This window comes from Elephantulus edwardii, unplaced genomic scaffold (genome assembly GCF_000299155.1).
Source record: "Elephantulus edwardii isolate Elephantulus edwardi_28Jun2011 unplaced genomic scaffold, EleEdw1.0 scaffold00003, whole genome shotgun sequence".
Lineage (NCBI taxonomy): Eukaryota > Metazoa > Chordata > Mammalia > Macroscelidea > Macroscelididae > Elephantulus > Elephantulus edwardii.
In genome coordinates, this window is record NW_006399753.1 from 32,174,501 (window position 1) to 32,197,552 (window position 23,052).

Sequence of the window (23,052 nt, forward strand, 5' to 3'; positions counted from 1 at the left end):
TTTTACTTGCATGTGATATGATGTTCTTTAATTTTCATTCTGTTAGATCACTTTTCTTTGGAATGGACACGAATATGTATCTCTTTTTTAAATAATTTTAATGAACATTTACAGAGATTTTGGATTTCCATTCATTCATGAATATGTACCTCTTCTAGCCAGTTGGCCAAGTGGTTATCTATCAAATTTATTAGCATAGATGATTGAGCATCTTTAGTCTTGCAGTTGTTTACCGAAATATTTCAAATGGTTTTTCATAAATTCTAGAAGCTTTGTTTTTTGAGAGTACCTTCAGTTTTTACTTGGATTTATTCCCTTTGTGCCATTGGTTTTTTATCATGTGCCACATCCTGAAATGATTTCACGATGGCCAGTGATTGTGGGCATACTGTCTCTGCATTATTTTTATCTTCTTTTTATACTTCTTGCATTGTTTTATATTTTTGTCCATATAATCCTCCGTTATTGCAACACAAAGCTTGACTTTCCCCCCCCCCGTACTGTAGTGAATTCTTTAATATGATTTTTCTAGCCATCTGAGTGTAAGTCTTACCACATGGCTGTGTGTTGATACCGTTATGTGTGATCGAGTGAGTAGCAATTCATAGATGAACCTCTCGTGGTTTTTTTAAGGCTGTAAATCACATGAATGGAGAACAGCACCCATCTTTCTTCCATGAAGCCACTGGTAGATCCAAACCAACAGCCTTTGGGTTGGCAGTGCCATTTCTCACCAGTGAGCCACCAGAGCTTCCTCATGGTTCACTGCAAATTTTAAATATTTGTGACCCACTAAAGGGATTGGATACCTTGCTAATTAATGTAAATAAATATCACATTTTTTGTGGTAACATGAAAACACATTATGTAAATTATTACTGAGGTAATTGGTCAGTTTTGCTATTCTACCAGGTTTAAATTGTGTAGCCTCCACTACCATCAAGAAATGAGTAACAGAGAATACATTACATGATTGCAATAAGAGATTCCTTCATAAGAGTGAGACTGAGACATGAAATAATAGTGGCAGCAGTAGCAGCAGAAGCGGAAGTGGTAGAGACCCAGATATCTGTGTGAAATAAGGCTGAGTTGGGCCTGCTAGCCTATAGGCCAAGCATCTTTGGACCTAGTTAAGCAGGTAGAGTTTGCCTAGCACATGATTGGCAGAACTAAAAAAATAATTTTAACAGCTGACTAAGCATAGTGCAGAGCCTAAAGTTGTGAGGCTGAGGGTCAGAGGGAAGCTTTCCTGAGAATGACTCCTGATTGTTTCCAACCTGAATTATAATCTGTTACTTCTCTAGTAAATCCCATATTTGTGAGTCTTGTCTGTGAATTCTTTATGACCATGCAATGAATTAGCAAACGCATTTGTAGAGCTAGATTCACGGAGAGGTGGTTGGTGTTGGAATTGTTAAAAGGTGTGGGAGCATGCAAGCATGTTTGACCTCACTTGAATCCATTTTGGGCTGTTGATATGAATAAGCATTCTTTCTCCTTGTGAAGTTAGTAGAGATTAAGTCCTGCCACATCCACACCAGTCTTAATGTTGTCAGATTTTCTTAAATTCTTTCAGTTTCATAAAGGCTGAGTGTGTTCAACTCTATTGTTTTTCTATCTCATCTCCAGGCTGTTCGATAACTCATTATACTACTTTATGATGTCTTTTCTAGGAACTTCTTGTAGTACTGTCGATAGGGAGTAACTGACCCAAAGGCCACACCTCTCTGGCAGTTCAAATCCACTACCCATTCAAAGGGAAAATGATATATAATCTCCTATTGTACAGTATACAGCCTAGGAAACCTAGTGGACGGTCAAACATGATCTGGTACCAACTCAATGGCAATCACTTTTTGTCTTTTCTAACCACCCTTTGAAATTGCCTGTTCAGCAATATTATTCCATCATTTCTTCCTTCCACTTTAGTTACTCAGAATTCAAGATCCAGTTTCTAAATCACATCTGACATTAATTTTCTTCTTCTTTAAAATGGCCACTTGCTTTCTTATATATGATGTCCTTAGTATCATCTCAAAATTTGTCTGGTATTCAGTTACTACTCTTCAAAGTGGCAAGTTTCTTCTTGAGATGATCTTTAAATTCAGGTGACATATATTCAAGGTCATATTTACCTCTCATTAATTTATTTTCATTTTCTTCAGCTTCAATTTGAACTTACTTGTAAGCAATTGTTGATGTTAATATAACCTTAGCCTTTTTGTGACTGATTATATTTAACTTCTCCATCATCTCTAGTCACACATGCAATCAATTTGGATGGTAAGGTGAGGTCTACTTGTATAAGCATCATTTACGTTATATGCAATCGATCCGGAACACTAGGTAAGGTTCTCTTGTAAAGGAATCATTGATATTGTTGTAAACAGACATTCTTCAGAAGGTCAGCTGTGGGTTGAATCCTATTGGATAATAGACAACAACAGCAATCATTATTTCAAAATAATGCTTCTCATATTATTTATTTTTAAAAAGGAGACATTTGTAGTGTATAAACTTTTGTTCTTACAAAATTCTATGATGTAATCTCCAGCACTGTTTCTATCACGAAGACCTTAGTTTTCAACTACCAATTCTTCATTGCAGAAGTTGGTGGAAATCTTCAATTTCTTCATCATTGGCTTTAGTTATTGATGTATAAATTTAATGACAGTGATGTTATCAAATCTTGGTTTGCATGTGGATATTATTTTCCCACTGACAACATTGTACTTCAGGATTGTTTTTGGGTAAACATGAGATGTTTTAAATTGGATTAGGAGTATATGAACAGATAAAGATTAAGCCGAGGACATGGAACCTGACTTCTGAATTCAGTAGAACCATTCTTTTCATCTCATCTGAAAAGATTAATCCAGTACTGTCTGTTAAATACCTTTACTAGTAAAATCATCCGTCTCAGTAACTTAGGAATTAGCAGTCTTCAATATGGATTACATCACATCAAGAAAATGAAAATCCTCATCACTAGGCCAATAGGCAACATCATGAGAAATGGAGAAAAGGAGTGAAATTGTCAACTCTTTCCTCTTACTTGGGCTCACAATCAATACCCTGGTACCAGCAGGCAAGAAATCAGATGTATCACATTGGGAAAATCTATTGTAAGGGACCTCTTCAAAGTGCTGAAGAGTAGGAATGTCACTTTAAAGACTTAAGTAGTCTTCATCTAAGCCATGGCCTTATCAATTGTTTGCTCTGCATCTGAAAGTTGGGCAATGACTAATAATGATACAACTCATGCCTTTGAGTCATGGTGCTTTAGAGAAGACTATGGAACATACCTTTGAATGCCAAAAAAACATATATGTCCAGGAGGAAGTGTAGCCAGGGTGTTCCTCGAAAGCAGGAATGGTGAAGCTTTGTCTCACATTTTTTGGGCATGTTGTTAGGAGAATCCAGTCCTTAGAGAAAGACATCATGCTTAGAAAGATGGAGGATCAATATAAAAGAGGAGGACCTTTGTGGTGGTAAGGGTATACTGTTCCAAATGGTTTCTCTAGCTTTTGACTTTTAATATGGAATGAATCTTAACATCAAGAAGACAGAGATTCTCACCACAGAGTCAATTGACAGCACCATAATAGATGGAAAAGAGATGCCATGGACTATCAAGAAAACAAATAGGTCTGTCTTGGAGAGAGTGAAACCAAGTCTCTCCTTGGAGTCTAGGATTTGGAAGCTCCATCTTACAAACATACTTTGGGCACGTGCCCAGGAGAGATGGATCTTTGGAAAAGGACATCATGCTTGGAAGGGTGAAGAGACAGCACAGAAGAGGAAGACCCTGAATGAGATGGATTGATACAGTCACTAGGGCAATGGGAGTTGGTGTGTCAGAATTAGTGAGGCTGGTTAAGGACAGGGCAGGATTCAGAGCTGCTGTACATAAGGTCGCTATGGGTCGCAAGCAACTCAACACCACGTAACAAAACTAACAATATGTATAGGTGAGAATATGGGACTAGGATATGTTAGCCTATCAGAAATGGGATTGGCTAGTCTTTCCAGTATGTTAAGGAGATTCAGTGGCAGATTTTGAGAATCTCATCACCAGTAAGGAAGACTTGGCATTCAGTCCTTTGGGACCAGAGATTCTTGCATCAGCTAGTCAGACCTACAGGAGCAGCAACAATGGCCAAAGCAGGGGACCAGAGACCCAACAAGAGATATAGCTGACATTCTTACTTCTACCTCATGGAATCAGAGATAAGAGCCTTTGCCTAACTTTGCTGAAAGACTTAGGGGAAAGGGGAGTGAGAGATATTGGCAGTACTGAAAGCTCTGTAACAGTGGTCTAAAGTTGCATGAGTCAAAGCTGAGATACCTGTAAGCACATTTCAGAAGCTGTCCTGACTGAGTAGAAGTATCTTCTTGTTACCTGAATTACAGCCTTTGACTTCAAATGTGGTTCTGTGTGGTCTATGAGCTATTGCAATGAATTTTTGACCCAGTAGGCAACACTAAATGGTTCAAAATTGGGAAGAGTGTGCGCCAGGGATGTGTCCTATCTTCATACCTTTTCAACCTGTATGCAGAGCAGATTATCCGAGAGGCTGGGCTCTATGAGGAGATGTGTGGCGTTAGGATTGGTGGAAGATCTATCAACAATCTGCGTTATGCAGATGACACAACCTTGCTCACTGAAACTGAGGAAGACCTCATGCACTTACTGCAGAGGGTCAAGGACTGCAGCCTTCAGTATGGACTGAGGCTCAATGTCAAGAAGACAAAGATTCTCACCACTGGACCAATTGGTAGCATCAGGACGGATGGCGAAGAGATTGAGATTGTTCACAGCTTCAGTTTGCTCGGCTCCACAGTCAACACTCTTGGCACCAGCAGTCAGGAAATCAAAAAAACGTATTGCGATGGGAAAGTCTGCTGTTAGGGACCTCTCTAAAGTACTCAAGAGCAACGGTGTCTCTTTGGAGACGAAGGTGCGCCTGATACAGGCCATGGTCTTTGCAATCACTTGTTATGCATCAGAGAGCTGGACAATTAATAGGGAGGACAGAAGGAGAATTGACGCCTTTGAGCTGTGGTGCTGGAGAAGAGTATTGAATGTACCATGGACTGCCAAGAAAACAAACAGATTCATCCTAGAGAGGGTTAAACCAGGCTACTCCTTGGAGGGAAGGATTCTAGGGCTTCATCTGACATACTTTGGACATGTTGCAAGGAGAGACAGGTATTTGGAGAGGGACATCATGCTGGGTAGAGTAGAGGGACAGCGCAGGAGGGGAGGACCCTCTATGAGGTGGATTGATTCAGTGACTGGGGTAATCTGGATGGGTGTGTCAGAGGCAATGCGATTAGCACAGGATAAAGCAGGGTTTAGGGCTGTTGTACATAGGGTTGCTATGAGTCTCAAATGACTCGATGGCACATAACAACAGAGGAGTGAGATTGATGTTGGATAGAGTAGAAAGAAGCGTTGGAAGTATGCGGGACATGTTTGACTTCTGTTTTTGTTGATAATGGAGACAGTTCCCCTTTGCGGAGTTGGTAGAGTCAGATGTGGCTGTCCCCACGTGGCCCTTCAAAAATGATGTATTGACATGGTGACTCCAAAGGGCTCAAATATACTAGTGATAGTGAGTATGGCCCAAGGTAGGGCAAGGTTCAGATCTCTTTTTCATAGGGTCACTTAGAGTTTAAGTCCACTCAAGGACACATAAAAGCAACAATAGTCTTGATGCATTGCCTGAGACCGGTCTGAGGTAGCCAGCAATTGAGGTGTTACCTGTGGCTGGTGCTTTGCTGAATGTCCCCATGACCTACTCATACCTCTCATCTTAAACTTGACCCATAAAGAGGCAAGTTATACTCCAAAAGAACAGACTGGTTTTTCTAATATACATTAACAGAAGTTTAGGGAATATGAGTGGAAATAGCTAAGGATGCAAAATAATGGCTCAAGGAACACAAAGATGCATCAGTTTTAATTTGATAGGGACTCATCAATCAGAAATTCTTTATTCAGTAGTTCAGTAAGAGAGATTAAAAAGGATCTCATAATTTATTTGGAAATTTGATGGAAATATGGACAAAGATGGCTCAAACAAAAGGAGTCTAAATACCTTAAAAGAAAGTATTCACAATTTAAAGAAATTGAAATGTAAGATTAGATTTAATCTTATAGGGGCATGGGCACTGACCTAACTACCTTGGAGAGCCTAGAAAACACAACTTTCACCACAACTATAAGGAATAACTTTGTGAAGGGAATTCTAATATCCTTGAAAATACTGTGCTTGTGTACGTATGTCACATTTTCCGGTAGGAACTGCTCTCACTAATTGGATAATGGGTAGCAGAGTGCAAGTGAAAGTATTTGCACACTCAAGAAAAGTATGGTCCATTGAAAACCTTGTGGAGCATAGTTCTACTCTGTCATACATGAGTTAGAATCAATTCATTGTAACTAGTGTCAATGACATAGGAGAGAATAAGATCAGTGTAGGAAGAACTGATCGGAATATTTACAACTGACTGAATTAACGGTTGAGATGAATATCATAAGTGACACTAATCAGTGATGCCTAAGATAATTGTGAATGGGAAAATCTATTGCCTTCTCAGGAATAACAAAATCATTGAGCAAGTGTGGCATTTAAAAAAATAAATAAATGAAAAAATCCACTCTTCTCAGGTTTAATTGGCAAAAAATTGATCAATAATAATTGCACATGAACTGAATTTATAACTTTAATCCATTTTAGGAGCCCTGTTATGTAGCCTTGGGCTGGTTTCTAACTTCCCATATTTTAAATTACAATATAAATAATATGGGGGGGAAAACTGTGTCTCTATCTAAGCAGCATAGGGATATTTAAAAAATAGTTGGAAGACATTCTAAAGTTGCCTTCAAACAGTTACTTTGTCCTTCTATAAATACCCAACTAGGTACAACCAATCAGAGTAGGTAAGAACATATCTTAATCATTTTTACAGAACTTTATTTACATTCTGGAGGTAGTTGTGTATTTTTGTAGTTATTAGCAGGAACTACATGGAGGTTTATACTGTATATGGAGAATATTAATGGAAATATACTCTAAAATTTGTCTCTGGGTTTTTCACTCTAAAATATATTCTAACACAACCTTCAGGGCTGAAATTATCCTGACATTTGAGTATGTAACAGTCAACATGCACTACCAATTTTAATGGAATTAGATAAAACCCATCTTAATTATTGTATTAAATTTTATCTTCTTCTCCATCTGCTATACAACCAAACTACATGGAATCTCAAGGTTATATTCAATCGATTAGTGTTGAAAATTAGCCTGCTATAAATAAGATTCCAATTTTGACTTTTGCAATGTATGGACGGACAGCCACCACAGATAACAAGGCATGACGGTTATAAACAAACAATAAGCTGTTTTGTGGTGATATTTTTGAAATGGGATAACTTTTTCCCAGCCTTTTTCATTTCCCTAGAGAAAGTATACCAGATTTTCAGAATATGAATTATTTTTGAACATATACAGATGAATTTATTAGTCATGCTATAGGGATCTCCCCCCTGTAATTTAAACACCAATACAAAGTTATTGTTACAAATATTACTTTAATTTTAGAATGAATAATTTATTTAATTTACATAACCTGTTGTCCTTGGTATTAAAAAGAAACAAAAAAGTTCCTATGAGTAATTACACTTTTGAATAGGAAAACAAAAACAGAGTAACTTTTCTGATGGTTTTGGAGAAAATTCTATGTTAAAGTTATTTTTGAGAATATCACTATAAAAAGTAGTTTGTATGTTGCTTGGTAGTGCAATATGCATAGATTCACACATTTGATTATAGTTTACAAAATAATGTTCTTTTGCTAGATTTTGGCAAAGAAAATGATCCTGATGATTCTGCAGATACCATAAGACATTATCAGAGTTCCAAGAAACACTTTGAAGAGAAAAAAAGCAGATCATCATCTTTCATCTCCTCCATCGATGATGAACAAAAACCGCTCTTCTCAGGAATATCAGATTCTCCGCAGGGAACAGGGAAAGCAACTGGGCTCGCTTTTGAAGAAACAGGGCCCACCTCAGGAAGAATCCACACAGATAGAAGAAGTCACTCTTGCAAAGGTAAGCAAACCAATTAACGTAATTTGAAAAAAAAAATTAAAAGGTAATTGAGCTTCTCATGAATGACTTTTCTTTCCTCAAGGCTAATTAAAAAAAAAAGGTGACATTTAACAAATGCAGAATTGTGCTAATACTATATTTTGTAATTTCATGGACTATTTGAAGAATACAGACTTCAGAACATCTACAGTCTTTAAGTGATTCTAGAATGAATGGAAATTTCCAGCCAATAATAGCATGGGCAGTTTTATGCCCATCCAAATGTAATAAAAATGTCCTGGGTTTTTTGAAAAAAAAGGCAGAGTTTTACAGTACTAATTACAGAAGATGCTGGAATCCATGAACATTTAAAAAGACAGCCATGGTTGGGAACTAGAGAATTTGTAGAAAATTTTATAGCATGAAAGGCCAAGACATTAACACCCTAGTAACTGCCAAAAAGAATTTTCCATTACTAGGTCATTTATGAGTCAGTTTTAACTTGATAACAATGAGATTGAATTTCTTTAGTTGAAGAATTATTATAAAATTAGAGAAATAGTGTTCTAACTCAATTGAACACAATATATTTAATATTCTTAACAAAAGAAACACCCAAATGTATTGGTTTTATTATAAAAAATATTCAAAGAATGAGAGATAATGGTTGATTGTTGTATGTTGATTTGATGTTAAAGAATGGCAAATTCAGGAAAAAATTGAAAAAGCCTTTCACTAATTTTCTCATGGAAGTTGTACCTACCAATGCTTCAATTATTAAAAATATGTATCCCTTGGTATATTATAATATAATGATAAGAAGGCATAACAAAATATCAAAAGAACATAATAAAAATGAAATTAAGGTGGCGTGATCTTGGTTTAGCAAAATGTATGGCACAGAAGAAATGTTATTTGTCATCATCACCATTATTTGTAGGAGCCAAAGCTGGTAACAAATCTAGAGGCTTTCTTAAATCTAGAGTCTGATGTTTTCCCAGAATTACTCTTTCTATCACATCAAACCAGCTTTTGCCATGACCCCATAGTGAAGTAAGCTAAGAATATATGCAAATGTTCTCTGTAGATCTAAAATCTTGATGAAGTGGATGAAAATAGTACCTCATTTATCACGATGCAAGAATGGAACAGTAGATGTGATTACCAAATGGCCCATTTTAGTTATTTATTAAAATGAATATCTGACAAGTATCAAGAATAGAAACAGATTGTATCTAGGAGTCAGGAGTTCTGAAGAGTCTGCTGACATCTTTGCTGTCTTCAATGTCAATATCATAATAAAACACTTTTATTGCACTTTCTTCATAAATTTTAGATTCTCAAGTGACAAGTCATAAAAGATAGACGTTTGGGATTTTATTCTAATTTGCATTGTCTTTCACTGATAATGCGTCCCTTTGTACTTCATCATATATATCTATATATTTGCCACCTCTTTCAACTGTTAGCCATACCAAATGCACTATCCAATAAATAAGTATTTTAACAAAGAATTCTATTGTCTACAAATATTAAACTTTCAAAAATGTATACTAGAACCTCTATTGAAACGATAAGTAATAAATTCAAAGTGCATAGAAAAGTATGAACTGAATATAATTGATGTCATATAGCTTCCATCAGCATGAAATCAAGTTAACCAACTGACACAATTAACCAATGGAGAATTTCAGAACTTTTTTCACAGAAAATTTTTACCATTAGGGATTTTTAAGGTGAAGTATTATGTCATCCTCAAAAACATTAATAATATAGAAGTTGTAGCTATAACCTATGCAAGGCAAACTACTAAGCCACCACAAATTTTAGTTATATTGTCTATCGGAAAGTTCACTGATTCAGAGTTCTAGAATTTGTCATACTGAATCCAGCAGAAGAGCACATTTTAAGCAAAACTAAAAAGAAAACAGCCAAGTTAAATGGATTCTGATCCTACTTAGATTGAGGTCAAAAGTTGACTCTCAGAAAATTGTGTACAGAGCAAAGTGAAAATTTACTTTGTGCTCATCCATTTCCAGAAATGTATCTTGCAACTATAGCAACATTTTCCACAGCAACCAAGTGCAGAGTCTTTCTGAGATATATTTAGAGTTTTCAAGGATGTTCTTTTTGATTAAGACCACTAACCAGAATGTCCCCTTTGGACTCATTTTTTTAAATTACTGATAAAACAGGCCAACCACACTTTTTCAGCTTTAGTAAGAGTAAATTGTAATCAAGAAAGGCTATGTCTAGAACTTTACATATTATTTCTGCTAAAAGAGGATAATTTTTTTCCTTGAGCACTCAAGAAAAACTATAATCTTGTAAAATTTATAGTATATTATTCAACATTATAGTTTCAAAATCTTTCATTATATATGATTAGAAAAACAAGAAAGCAGGGAAACATAGGCAGAAATTCATTAAGCTTTCTTTGCTCAGAATTATTTAGCATTATTTTTAATTTCTATTTTAACAGTTTTAATGGTTCTTCCAGTAACTGAATAGCATGAGGCTACACGATACAAACATCAACATGCCCAAACCATTCATAAATGTGTTTGAAGTATTGGTTTGTCATTGCTGCTCCAAAGTTGAAAACCCAGTTCATTTTATACTAGGTGGTTTTTTATTTCACATACAAATCATATTTCCTAGTGAAAAAAAAATCTTCTGATAAATTACTCAAAGCTTCAGAAATATCATTCTTCTTTCTCTGTGTTCAGTTTCATCTTGTCATGTTTGGTCAAAATATCAAAAAAGACATTATATTGTTACTTTAGATAACTAGAATAAAACATTATGATTCTATAGGCTAAATACAATTTGACCACAGAGGACCTTTCTAGAACTTACAGTGAGCACTCTGCAGGCTTATAGCCATTACAATTTAAGGAAGAACCTAGACCTTATGTTTCTCTAATGCTGACCTTGGTAATACTAATTCTTTTGTTAAAGCCTCCCCCACTGAACTAGAAATTGGAGGCATCTCATTAGAGAAATTTCTGTGTGTTGTATAATAAAAGGATAATGAGAAGAAAAATTCTGAAGAAAATATGTAAAAATCGTGTCTGTTATTTGGAGAAATAGGATGTTTTTGAGCTATCTGTACTTTGGGAGAAACAAGAAATGGAAGAGATTTCAAGAAATCTTATCATCCTCCTTATTTCTGGAATCATATATAATCCTCCCTAAATCAGTTGCTTTCTGACCATTTTTTGAATAGCCAAGGATATTAAGTTCCATCTCTTCACATAATAACTTTCCTCTGGGTTTAATCATAGCTACTTGTCAAAAAGAAGAATAAAAAAAAATCTGCTTAACAAAAATCACTGTAATTCAAAAGTATTTCCATGTGAAAATTAAGAACTTCTTGAGATATACTTTCCTTCATACCATTAGTCTTAATTAAAAGATGTATCATTTTCCTTATCTCTGAAATTAACTCTGACCTCCATTAGGAATTTTTCCAAGAATTTTCTTTTTCAATCATTTAACTGTTCTTAAACTTTCCTTTAGATGAAATTTTGAGGTTAAAAAAGCTTTGCAAAAAATGTTAAAGAATAAGAAACAATTGAAGAGCAAAGTAGAATATTTACTTACAAATATTGATAACTTGAAATATAGAATATTAGAGAATCAGTAAATTAAAGGAAGATCATAACATGAATATCAGTGATAAAAAAGAATATAATTCTTATTAGAATTCTCAATGTGCAGAGCCAAAATTATGTTCACCTTTGATTCCTCCATTTAGCAGAGTACCCAGCACATAACAATCAGAACATTCGAAAAGTGGACTTAAGCAGATAAGCAGTGTATGTTATTGTTGTGTAGTGCTGAGTTGAAACTATCTCATAGTTGACTCTTCAGAAGGTTTTCAGAGGTAGTAAATCACATGGGAGGAGAGGGCTTATTTTTCTCCTGTAGAACAGTTGTGGATTTCAATAGTGTGTTACTGGGCAGACAATGGGTCTTTTGCTGTTAGTCATTTTTTCTCCCAATAAGAGGCTTGCTAATTCATGCACTTTGTCAATCTAGAAGAAGTTAGCTTCCCAAGTCTATCTGTGGTGAGAGGGTTTTATACCTGTTAAAAGAGCAAAGGCCTTGTGGGGATAGCCATATCTAACCTACCAACTCTACAAAGGGGAGTTATCCTCATCAACAACATCCACAGCACAAAACCAATTCCCATGAGGTCAGATATGTCCCCCTCACTCCTGCACCTCTTTCTATTTAGCCCAACACCACTCTTACTTCTCTTAGTTAGGTCTAAAATGTGTTTCAATAGCTCACAGACCTTAAACAACTATGAGATATCATCTTACTCCAGCAACAAAAGCAAAGCTCACCCGGGAAGAAAACAACAAATGCTGGCAAGGTTGTGGAGAGATTGGAACTCTAATTCACTGCTGGTGGGAATGTAAAATGGCACAGCCACTATGGAAAACAGTCTGGTATTTTCTCCAAAAGTTGGAAATAGAAATAGTATTTGGCTAGTACTCCAATACTAAGAATATACTCTAAAGAAACCAGAGCCACGACTCAAACAGATGTATGCACACTCATGTTTGTTGCTGTATAATTCCCAGTAGCAAAGAGATGGGCGCAACCCAAGTTCTCATCAGAAAATGAATGGATAGAAAAAATATGATTCATTCACACAATGGAATATTACACAGCACAGGAAAGAAAAACTATGATACATTCGCACAATGGGATATTACACAACATAGAGAACAATGAACTTGTAAATCATTATACAATATGTGTGATTCAGTCACAAAAGGACAAACAAGGAATGACCTGCTATTACAAAATAGGACAGATATGGAGGGATTGGGGAGAGATTGGGGGAACAGTGGATAGATACTAAACACTGCCTTAGAACAGATGAGGGGAAGAACTGTCTGAAAGGAATATATGATTAGGCATTACACATAGCACAACAATCTGGAACAAGGAGTACATTCAAGTTCGTGGAGGGGGAGGTGAGGCAAGAAAATGTTCAACAATGAAAAAAAATATAAAAAATAAACAAATAGGCCACACAGAACCATATTAGGGAAGTCAAAAGGCTATAATTCAAGTTGGCAGCAGATGCAATCAGTCAAAAAAGTTTCCCAGTGTCCTCACAGGCCCCTCTCAGCCTTCAACCTCATGGCATTAGGCTCTCAGTCCTACCAATTATAACTCTACCCTCCAGCCCTCCAACGAACTTTGGCAAAGATTTTAGCTCTGGCTCTGTGGGGTAGCAGTCCCAAGGTTAGCTCCATCTCATGTCAAGTCTCTGGGTCTCTACTGCCTTTCTTTTATAGGTCTGGCTGCTGCAGGAATCTCTGACCCCAAAGGGCATGCTTGCATCCTCTTGCTTTTTCTTTGTTGGTGGTAAGATTCTCAAAATCTGCTGCTGAATTTTCTTACTTTAATGGTGAGACTAGCCAACACCTTTATAGATATATGTTAACACATTCTATTCACATAGTCCTGCATATCTGCACACTCACATGGCAAAGTCAAAGTCAATGGCTAGAGAAACCATTTTGAACAATAAACGCTTAACAAACACCACAATACCTTAGTCAGCAATTAATCTACTTCACATATTATTATGTCATGTTCAAAGTTACAGGGCTTTCCATTCAGAAAAGACAAGTTACATATTGCTGGGGAAATAATACCTAGCTTCCACAAACAGCCTAGATTTCTACAAATAGGGCCCAATTCAAACAAGTAACCTAAATTTTAACAAACCGTGCTCAATTCAAACAATGTTAACTCATGAACTTCATTATTATCTGTAAAAAGGAGTAAGGGCTGTGTGGAGATGGCCATATCTGACTTTTACGAACTTCACGAAGGGGAGAACCTTTGTCTCCATCAGCACCATAAAACTAATTCGCATGACGCCAGACATATCCCCTATGTGCCACACCTCTTTCTGTTTGTCTCAACACCAATCTTACTATTTTACTGAGTCCAAACCCCAATGAGGTAGTTCACAGACCACACAGAACCATATTGAGGAAGTTAAAACATTACAATCCACATTAATAGCAGAATACAGTCACTTTCTGATATGTGCTCTCAGGCACCTCAGTTCTGAGCCTCATGACTTAAGACCAAAATTACAAAGTTTTCAGTCTTGTCATATTGGCTTTCACAGACTCCTTACCCCTAGTCACCCAACAAACTTGGGCAAAGGCTCTTAGCTTAGCTCTGGTTCTGTTTGTGGAGTGGGGGGGTAGCAGTTCCAAAGTCAAACCCATCTCATGTTGGCTTCTCTGCTTTGGCCATGGCTACTGCTGCAGTAAGTCTAGCTGGCACAAGAATGGCTGGTACTGAAGGCACTGCCTGCCTCCTTCACCTTTGCTATTGGTAAGAGACTATCTCTGCTGCTGGATGCACTCAATTTAATGATTAGGTTAGCCAGACCCCCGGTGGATTGGTAAAACTAGCCTATGCCCTGTGGATAAGCTATCTGCCACAAGGGAATAGGCTACTCACCCTATTCCCCATCCACATGACCAAGACAAATTCAAGCTAGGAAGGCTATTTTGAATAATAAGCTTCCCACTATGTCTCTTCTCAAAGTTAAAAGGTTTCCTTATTTGGGGAAGTGATTTACTTTTTGGAGACAAATAATGTTCCTTATCTTTGCATGGGATTATCTCTTATTTTCCCAAACAGTAACATTTGCCTTGGCTATGGTTTTGTTGGCTCAGCTAATTTATAGAAATTCAAGAACAGAGAAGTTAAACATTGCATCTAAAGATACAGACACAAATTAGATGATAAACTCCATTACAAAGAAGCTAACCAGTTATGGGGGCTAAGATGCAAGTAGGGTGCAGGGCTTCACAATTTTGGATTCAGTGATAAACTAATTTTCAAGTGTGCCTTTGAGTTGGCAGCACAGCTTCTTACCATAGGCCACCAGAGCTCACCATACAGTGTATGTTGTTGTTATATGCCATCGAGTCTCTTGCGACTTATAGCGACCCTATGTACAAGGGCCGTAAATGCCGCTCTATCCTGTGCCAAACTCGCTGTCTCAAACACACTCATTCCTATCACCCCAATCATAGAATTGATCCCTCTCATCGAGGGTCTTCCTCTCCTGCACCATCCCTCCACTCTCCCAAACATGATGTTGCTCTCCAAGGACCTCTCCAAGGCAACATGCCCAAAGTATGTCAGATGAAGCTTCAGAATCTTTGCCTCCAAGGACCACTAGGGCTTCACCCTCTACAGGACAAACTTGTTTGTTCTCCTAGCAGTCCATGGTATATTCAACACTCTTCTCCCGCACCACAGTTCAAAGGCATCAATTCTCTTTCTATCATCACTAGTCACTGTCCAGCTCTCTGATGCATAGCACGTAATTGCAAAGACTGGATCAGGTACACCTTAGTCTCCAGCCTGATGTTGTTGCTCTTCACTACTTTTGAGAGTTCTCTCACAGCTGACTGCTGTTACCAAGAGTGTTGACTGTGGAGCCAAGCAAACTAAAACTGTTAACTATCTCAATCTCTTCACCATTCATACTGATGCTACCGATTGGCCCAGTGGTGAGAATCTTTGTTTTCTTGATGTTGAGCTTCAATCCGTATTGAAGGCTTCAGTCCCTGACCTTCTGCAAAATACGGAGTATACTAACATAAATTTCTAAGGCTTATTTAAAAGTTAAAAACTCAAATTGACTGCTGTAGAGTCAACTCCAACTTGGAGCAACTCTCCATCTGGTTTCTGAGGTTGTAAATCTCTGTGAGAGGAACTGCCCATCTTCCTCCCAAGGAAAGGCCCATGGACAAAAACTGCTGAACTTTGAGCTAACAGCTCAATACACAACTACAACACCAGAGCAATAAGTTGTTGCTTTTGTAATGTGCCGGTGAGTCACCTGTGACTCATAGTGACTCTATGTACAACAGCCCTAAACACTGCTCTATCCTGTGCCAACCTTATCGTTTCTGACACACCTATCCCCATGACCCCAGTCACTGAGTCAATGCATGTCTTCCAGGTTCTTCCTCTCCAGCACTGTCGCTCCACCCTCCCAAGCATGACAGCCCTCTCCAAAGACCAATCCTGCCTTGCAACATGTCCAAAGTAGGTCAGATGGAACTTCAGAATCCTTGCCTCCAAGAAGCAGGCTGGGTTCATCCTCTCCAGAACAAACCTGTCTGTCCTCCTATACTAATACTCTTTTCCAGCACCAAAGCTCAAAGTCATCAGCTCTCCTTCTATCACCCCTAGTCATTGTGCAGCTCTCTGATGCATAGCAAGTAATTACAAAGACCATGGCCTGGATGAGGCACATCTTAGTCTCCAGACTAACATTGTTTCTCTTCAGTACTTTGGAGAGTTCTCTGATAGCAATATAGCAATGTTAAAAAAAAATAAAAATATGGCAAATAAAAGACTTACCACAAAAGTGATAGAGAGAGAAGAAAAATTTTTTTAAAAGTGTTAGAGAGCTATATGTAAGTATCTTAAAAGACAAAGTAGAAGGTGCTACAAAGCAACATTAAACATTAAATAGTGGTTTGGGGACCATGGGAGTTTTTAGAACCTTCCTGTCTTTAATAGTTTATGAGTCCACCACTATACTTTGAGATGTGTTGGTTGAATGGAAACACTTTCCTGATGGCTCTCTCTGGGGCCCAGCTTGAGTCATGAAATATGCAAGCACATCTGTTGGAAACAATCCTAAAATTTTAAACCCTAGGTCCAGCACAAACAAAATGATGTTTTCCTTTATGTTTCCTCCTAAATATAAAAGCGCACAATCAGTGCTTCTTTAGTCGGAGTTTGGGTTTGACATCACATTCCCAGTTAGCACAAACAGCAAGATAAAAACCATAATCTAGACTCATGATGTGCCATGTTTGTATTTATGTGGAAATGGCTATGGCAGGGAAGGCAGGCAGGTTAGGGTGGGACTCTCCTGCCAACAGGAGAATGACCTTCAGATTGTTGTCACAGATCCTTGAGTAGGAAGGAACTCCTGGAGGACACTCCAGGACATTTTCAGAGGCTGTAAATCACATGGAAGAAGAACACTCATCTTTCTCCTATGGAGCAGTACATACCTTTGGGTTGGCAGCACAGCCCCTTACCACTACACCACCAGAACTTTTGACTTTTTGATCTCTGTTGTTGTTGTAGTTATGCGCCATCGAGTTGCCTGTGACTCATAGTGACTCTATGTACAACAGTCCTAAACCTTACTCTATCCTTTGCCAATCTTATTGTGTCTAACACACCTATTCCTATTACCCCAGTCACTAAATCAATCCATCTCATCAAGGGTCTTCCTCTCCTGCACTGTCCTTCCAACCTCCTAAGCATGACGTCCCTCTCCAAGGACTGATTCCTCCTTGGAACATGTCCAAAGTATGTCAGAAAAAGCTTCAGAATCCTTGCCTCCAAGTAGCAGCCTGAATTCACCCTGTCCAGGACAAACTAGTTTGTTCTCCTAGCAGTCCATGGTATATTCAATACTCTTCTCCAGCACCACAGCTCAAAGGCACCAACTCTCCTTCTATCATCCTTAGTCACTCTCCCACTCTCCAATGCATAGCACATAATTGCAAAGATCATAGCCTGTATCAGGCACACCTTAGTCTCCAGAATGACATTGTTGCTCTTTAGTACTCTGGAGATATCCCTGACAGCCATCTTTCCCAATGTAATTCATCTCTTGATTTCCTGGCTGCTGGAATCCCTTTGATTGACAATCTTTTTGAATTGTACTCTGAGATCCCTTCTAATTAATTTTGTGGGGTCCAAGTACTACTGATACCAGGTGGTACTTTAAAAAGTTGATATTGATCCTGCTATCTTCCATAGATATCACTGATGCCCAACACTGGGAACGAGAGCACGCCGGGACTCAGCCCCTGCCTGATGAGTCTCATTCCTCAGCACTGCAGCAAGCTGCCTGGGGCATTTCTGAAACCGAAAGTGACCTTACATATGGGGAAGTAGAACAAAGACTAGATTTGCTTCAAGAACAACTTAACAGGTAAGTTAAAATGTAAAAACTATAAGTTGGAAATGTAAAAAAAACACAACACATCCATGGGACCTCTGGGGGCACAGTCCATAGAGCTCTGCTCTGCTAAGCCAGAGGTGGCTCTTCAGGGCAGCTCACATCTACCCATTATTGCACAGGAGAAAGATGGACAATCTCCCCCCATGCAATTTACGTCCTTGGAAAACTCACCGGAGGGTCAGCTCTAGTTCAGACTATGCAGGAAAATGATGATGATGATGATGATGATGATGATGTGTGTGTGTGTGTGTGTATGTGTGTGTGTATTTGTGTATATGTATATAATTGTATATATCAAACCTAACCCTAACCCTTACACTAAGCCTAACTCCAACACTGAACCTAACCCTAAACCTAATCCTACTCTTAATCCCAAACCTAACCCTAATTGTAGCGTGGAAGGAGGAGTGGCATCCACTTCTATAATAGCTTGCCTCTGGAACCCCTATGAACCTGGAGAGAGGATGAAAGGCACCCAAACATCAAGGACTCTCCTTCATAGGGTCACTATGAGTCGCCTGCGACTCGACGGCACTTAACAACACAACAACAAGATATATACACACAACCCCCCCCACAATTATATAGTATATATAATTATAAAGTATACTCCAATTCAACAATTTCTACTTCTACAATTCAGTGGCACTGATTACATTCTTCAGGATGGACAACCAGTCTCATTATCTTTTTCCAAATTGTTCTTCCATCATTAACAAAATCACTTCCCTTTAAGCTCCTCATCTAACCTTAAGAGTCACAGTTGTCAATTTGATCACATATAAATAATTTTAAGACAAGATTACTACTCAAATCGGTATTCTTTACCAATTTAGCTAAGTTAGTGCTTAGTTTTAGGAGGACTTCAAGTGATATTTTAGTTTAAGGTTAAAATTTTCATTACCTTAGGGTGATAATTTCAGCGAGTCACCCATCCCCATTGCTCTAGAAAGTTTTAATTATTTAAGACTTTTAGATAATGTTTCATATTTTGCCACCTTTTGATAAGAATACTTCAATCATACTTCAGTAGTGGTAACCAGGCACCATTCAGTTCTTCTGGCTTCAGAACAAATAAAGCAGTTTAAATGAAGGCAATTACTTAGACACACATTCCAGTTCCTCCTCATCTTGGAGTGCCACTGGCAAGACCTCAGGCCCAAACAGGAAGTATAAGAGAAACACTGAAACTATATTAGGTCAGTTGGCTGTGAAATCTCATGAAACATGGCTCTGAAATCTGAAATTTTAAAACATTAATCTCATGAAGGATTATTTGGCAGTTTATAAACAGCCTCAGTAGCTGTTCTTTTTTTGTTTTCATTGTTTTTGTAAAAATACAAAGTAAAATTCATGAGAGTTGTAACTCTGTGGGACTACTTTGTTTTCCTGGGTCTGGTAAGTTTTCTGACTTTGACAGGATGAAATCTTGCTACATTTCAGCTCATTTTAGCAGAGAAATATTTGAGTTTTATTTCTCTAATAGGTTTTGGTCCTAAACAATTTCTGGATTTCACACATTTTTACTGCATATAAACCATGAGCCAATTCACCATTTTCCAGGTGTATAATTTACTGATATCAATTGCATTCATTATGCTCTTGCAGCCATTATCTTTTATGGATGCCAATATCTCCATCATCATAAACCCACTGCTCTCAAGAAAAGACCTCTCTTTCCCTCTCCCTCCTGCCCTGGCCACTTGTGTTTCAAGTGTTTCTTTCAATGTAGAGGGCTCATCTTCTAACATTGTTTTGTATAATACTTTGTTTTCATCTGTTGTTGTTGTTGTTAAGTGCCTGTTAAGTCATAGACGACTCATAGAGACACTACGAATGAAAAACCTGAACACTTTCATAACTTTCATAGTTTCTCCAGGTTCATAGGGTTTCCAGAAGCAAGCTGTTTCAGAAGTGGATGCCACTCCTGCTTCCAAGCTTGTTTTAATCAGGAAGCTCCACCAAACACTGTCACCATGGGTAACAATTTGGCATATCAGGGTCACAGTATTTAGCATTATAGCAACCACGAGTCACAGACCAGTGCTATACCACTTAGAAGAATGTTTGACAAAAACAATTTAAACCAGACCTGAGGGCTGCAAATTAAATCACTCACCTTGGGCTTGGTAGCATAACTTTCTGTTCACTATGCCAAGGCCAACGTATCCAGGATTTTATTTTAATTGACTAACTGTTAGAAGGCCTTTCTTTCTAGTTTATCTTAGTCTCAAAGCTTCACTGAAACCTGTCTATTATAGGTAACTCTTGGTATTTGAAATATCAAGGACATCACTCCCAGGATCATAGTAACACGAAAGCCACCCCAGTATAACAAACTGATAGACAGTGGGTCCATTACTCTCACCGTATAGTAAATTACTTTTACCATAATCCTATATGTTTTATAAACATGTAATTGTTTTTAAGTCTAGAAATTAACAATAAGAATTATTATTCTGTGTTGCAAGAAAAACTGATTTAGCATATTCCATTATTCTAGCAGCATAAATCCTGTTTTTTTCTATTTTTTTCCTTAAAACTAGTTTATCATCAGCACAGATTAGAAAAAGTTCTCTTTTTCTTCCTCAAAATAATACTTATTTTGCTTGTTGACTAATAATATCTTTCCCTTCTAATTTTCCTTCTGTACCTGTTGGTATAGTTCCTGGAAACTTTATTATGTTCTGTAGCATTTTAAAAATATCAACAAAATGCTTTAAACATTTAGTTACTCATTCAATTTGTAAAAAAAAACCAAACAAACCCAAAACCAATTAATTTGAAAATTTCACAGTGTTAAACCCTACATCCTCTAACCATGATCTACACCTTCTGTTCATCTTTTATCTAAGTCTTTGATGATATATAATGCATTTTTATTTTAAGGAAATTAGAACTTCTTAACTCAAGTCTGCATGGCTTCTTTAAGGTTCGGTTGGTCCAAAAATTTTTAATATGTGAATAACTATGATATAGAAATTTTAGCTGTCTGTCATGTGGGAACTAATTTTTACCCAGCAGGAGCCCCTAAGTAAGCCACAAAGGAAGATATTCCCATGGTCAAGATATCCCAGTGGTCTTAGAATAAATGAAACTGTTTGAATCACAGGGTTAACTTAATAAACTTAAAGCACATCATGAGACAAAGAGAACAAAACGGGCTTCTTAAATCATTAAAAATAAACACAAGCATGGGAGAAGGATAAGCCTTGCTGAATCTTTGCTTACACAATGTTCAAATGTCTGTTATCTTCTTTAACAATGCCATGGTAGCAAGGGTCAGATCTGAAAATTGCACAAAGGGTTCACTGACAAGCCAATCCCATGTAAATAGCACACAGGTACAACACATGTGACCACAGCTTTGGCTTACCATTTAGCCTGACCCACATAATGTGTTTGGCTATCATGAGCAGAACACATGTGGAGACATAATGAGAGGTATAACCAATAGATAGCCATATTTTGGAGGTGAAAGATTTCCACTTTCAGCAGTCCTCCATTTACATGGTAAAAGTGATTTGTGCTCACGACAGGGCAACAGGTGAACTCTTTCTAACTTCATTTCAATCCTGAGGGGAAGGCCCTAATTGGAAAATATGTGTAAAGTCATAAAATGCACTTAGATGAATGCCTATAGTAGAAATTAAGTTCATTGACATCCCAAAGGTAAAGTGCAAATTTCTAACGGTGCACATATCTAGCACCCGTTTGGTTTTATAGCCCCCATAATAATGTTATTGTTATTTTATGAAACAGCATATTAGTAGTAGTGCTGTATGACCTTTCCTCAGAGTTAACATGCAATTAGATCTCCTTCTATGTTCCCAGCAAATTGGTATTTTATTTCTGAAGATAATTTAAACTGCTAGTACCAATATTCTTCGTTTATTTTTTTCTATTTATCTCTGATATTTTCACAAGCATTTTACTGCCTAACCCTGTTTTTATTAAAATCCTAAACATTCAATTTTCACTGTACTAACATCTCCACCAGTTGTTTCACAGGAGAAGGATGGGAAATCTCCTCCCCTGTGATTTTACTGCCTCTGAAAACCAGCTGAAGGATCAGCGATGGGTTGGTTCCCATTTGAAAGTACATAACAAGAATATCTCCAGGAGCAATGTCATCATTTCCCCGTTATTATTGATATTATGTACCATTGAGTCAAAACGAGTTCAGAGGCAGTAAATCACACAGGAAGAGATTGCCCATGTTTCTCGCACAGAGCAACTGATGGATTTGAAATACTCTACCTTCGGATTGAAAGTGCAACTTCTACACGAGGCCACCAGAACTCCCTTGTTTTACCCCAGCAGGCAAAATAGAAAAAAAAAAAGAGTATTTGAAGAGAGTACCACCAGCAGATCTTTTATTTTCCAGGATATAAATCCTTGAACACTTTCTAAAGTCACTTCTATCCTCTTTAAGTATTATTTAAATGTAGGAATGTTAATTCCTACACCCCTTTTCTCCTTGAAATACACATATTAGCACATAATGCAATAAAAGCAAATATAAATATCCTTTCTTGAATCAACTTTGCAAATGTTTCCTTTTTGTGCTTTAACAGGCAATTAAATTATTCATAAGGTTATATTTGTTTCAATTCCAAAGGAAGATGACCTGACAGAGTGTGGAAATTATTGAATAATATTATTAATATCACATGCAAGCAAGATTCTGCTGAAAATTATCCAAAAGAGACTGGAACAGCACATCAGCAGAGAATTGCCAGATGTTTAGGCTGGTTTTAAAGAGGCTATGGTACTAGGTCTGTTCCACCAATTACTCATATGCAAATTCAAGCTGAAGCTGAGGAAACCTAAACCAAATCCACAGGAGCCAAAATATGACTTTGATTTCATACCACCTGAATTT

At 37.4% G+C, this 23,052-nt stretch overlaps 1 protein-coding gene across 1 annotated transcript in view; it reads left to right on the forward strand.

Moving 5' to 3' along the window:
- The window catches only part of KCNH7 (potassium voltage-gated channel, subfamily H (eag-related), member 7), a 759,623-nt gene that overhangs the window by 726,296 nt on the left and 10,275 nt on the right, over positions 1–23,052 (forward strand). The window contains exons 14-15 of the mRNA XM_006879356.1: positions 7,883–8,125; positions 17,963–18,137. Of these exons, the coding sequence (XP_006879418.1) occupies positions 7,883–8,125; positions 17,963–18,137 (418 nt within the window). The remainder of the gene's footprint in view (positions 1–7,882; positions 8,126–17,962; positions 18,138–23,052) is intronic.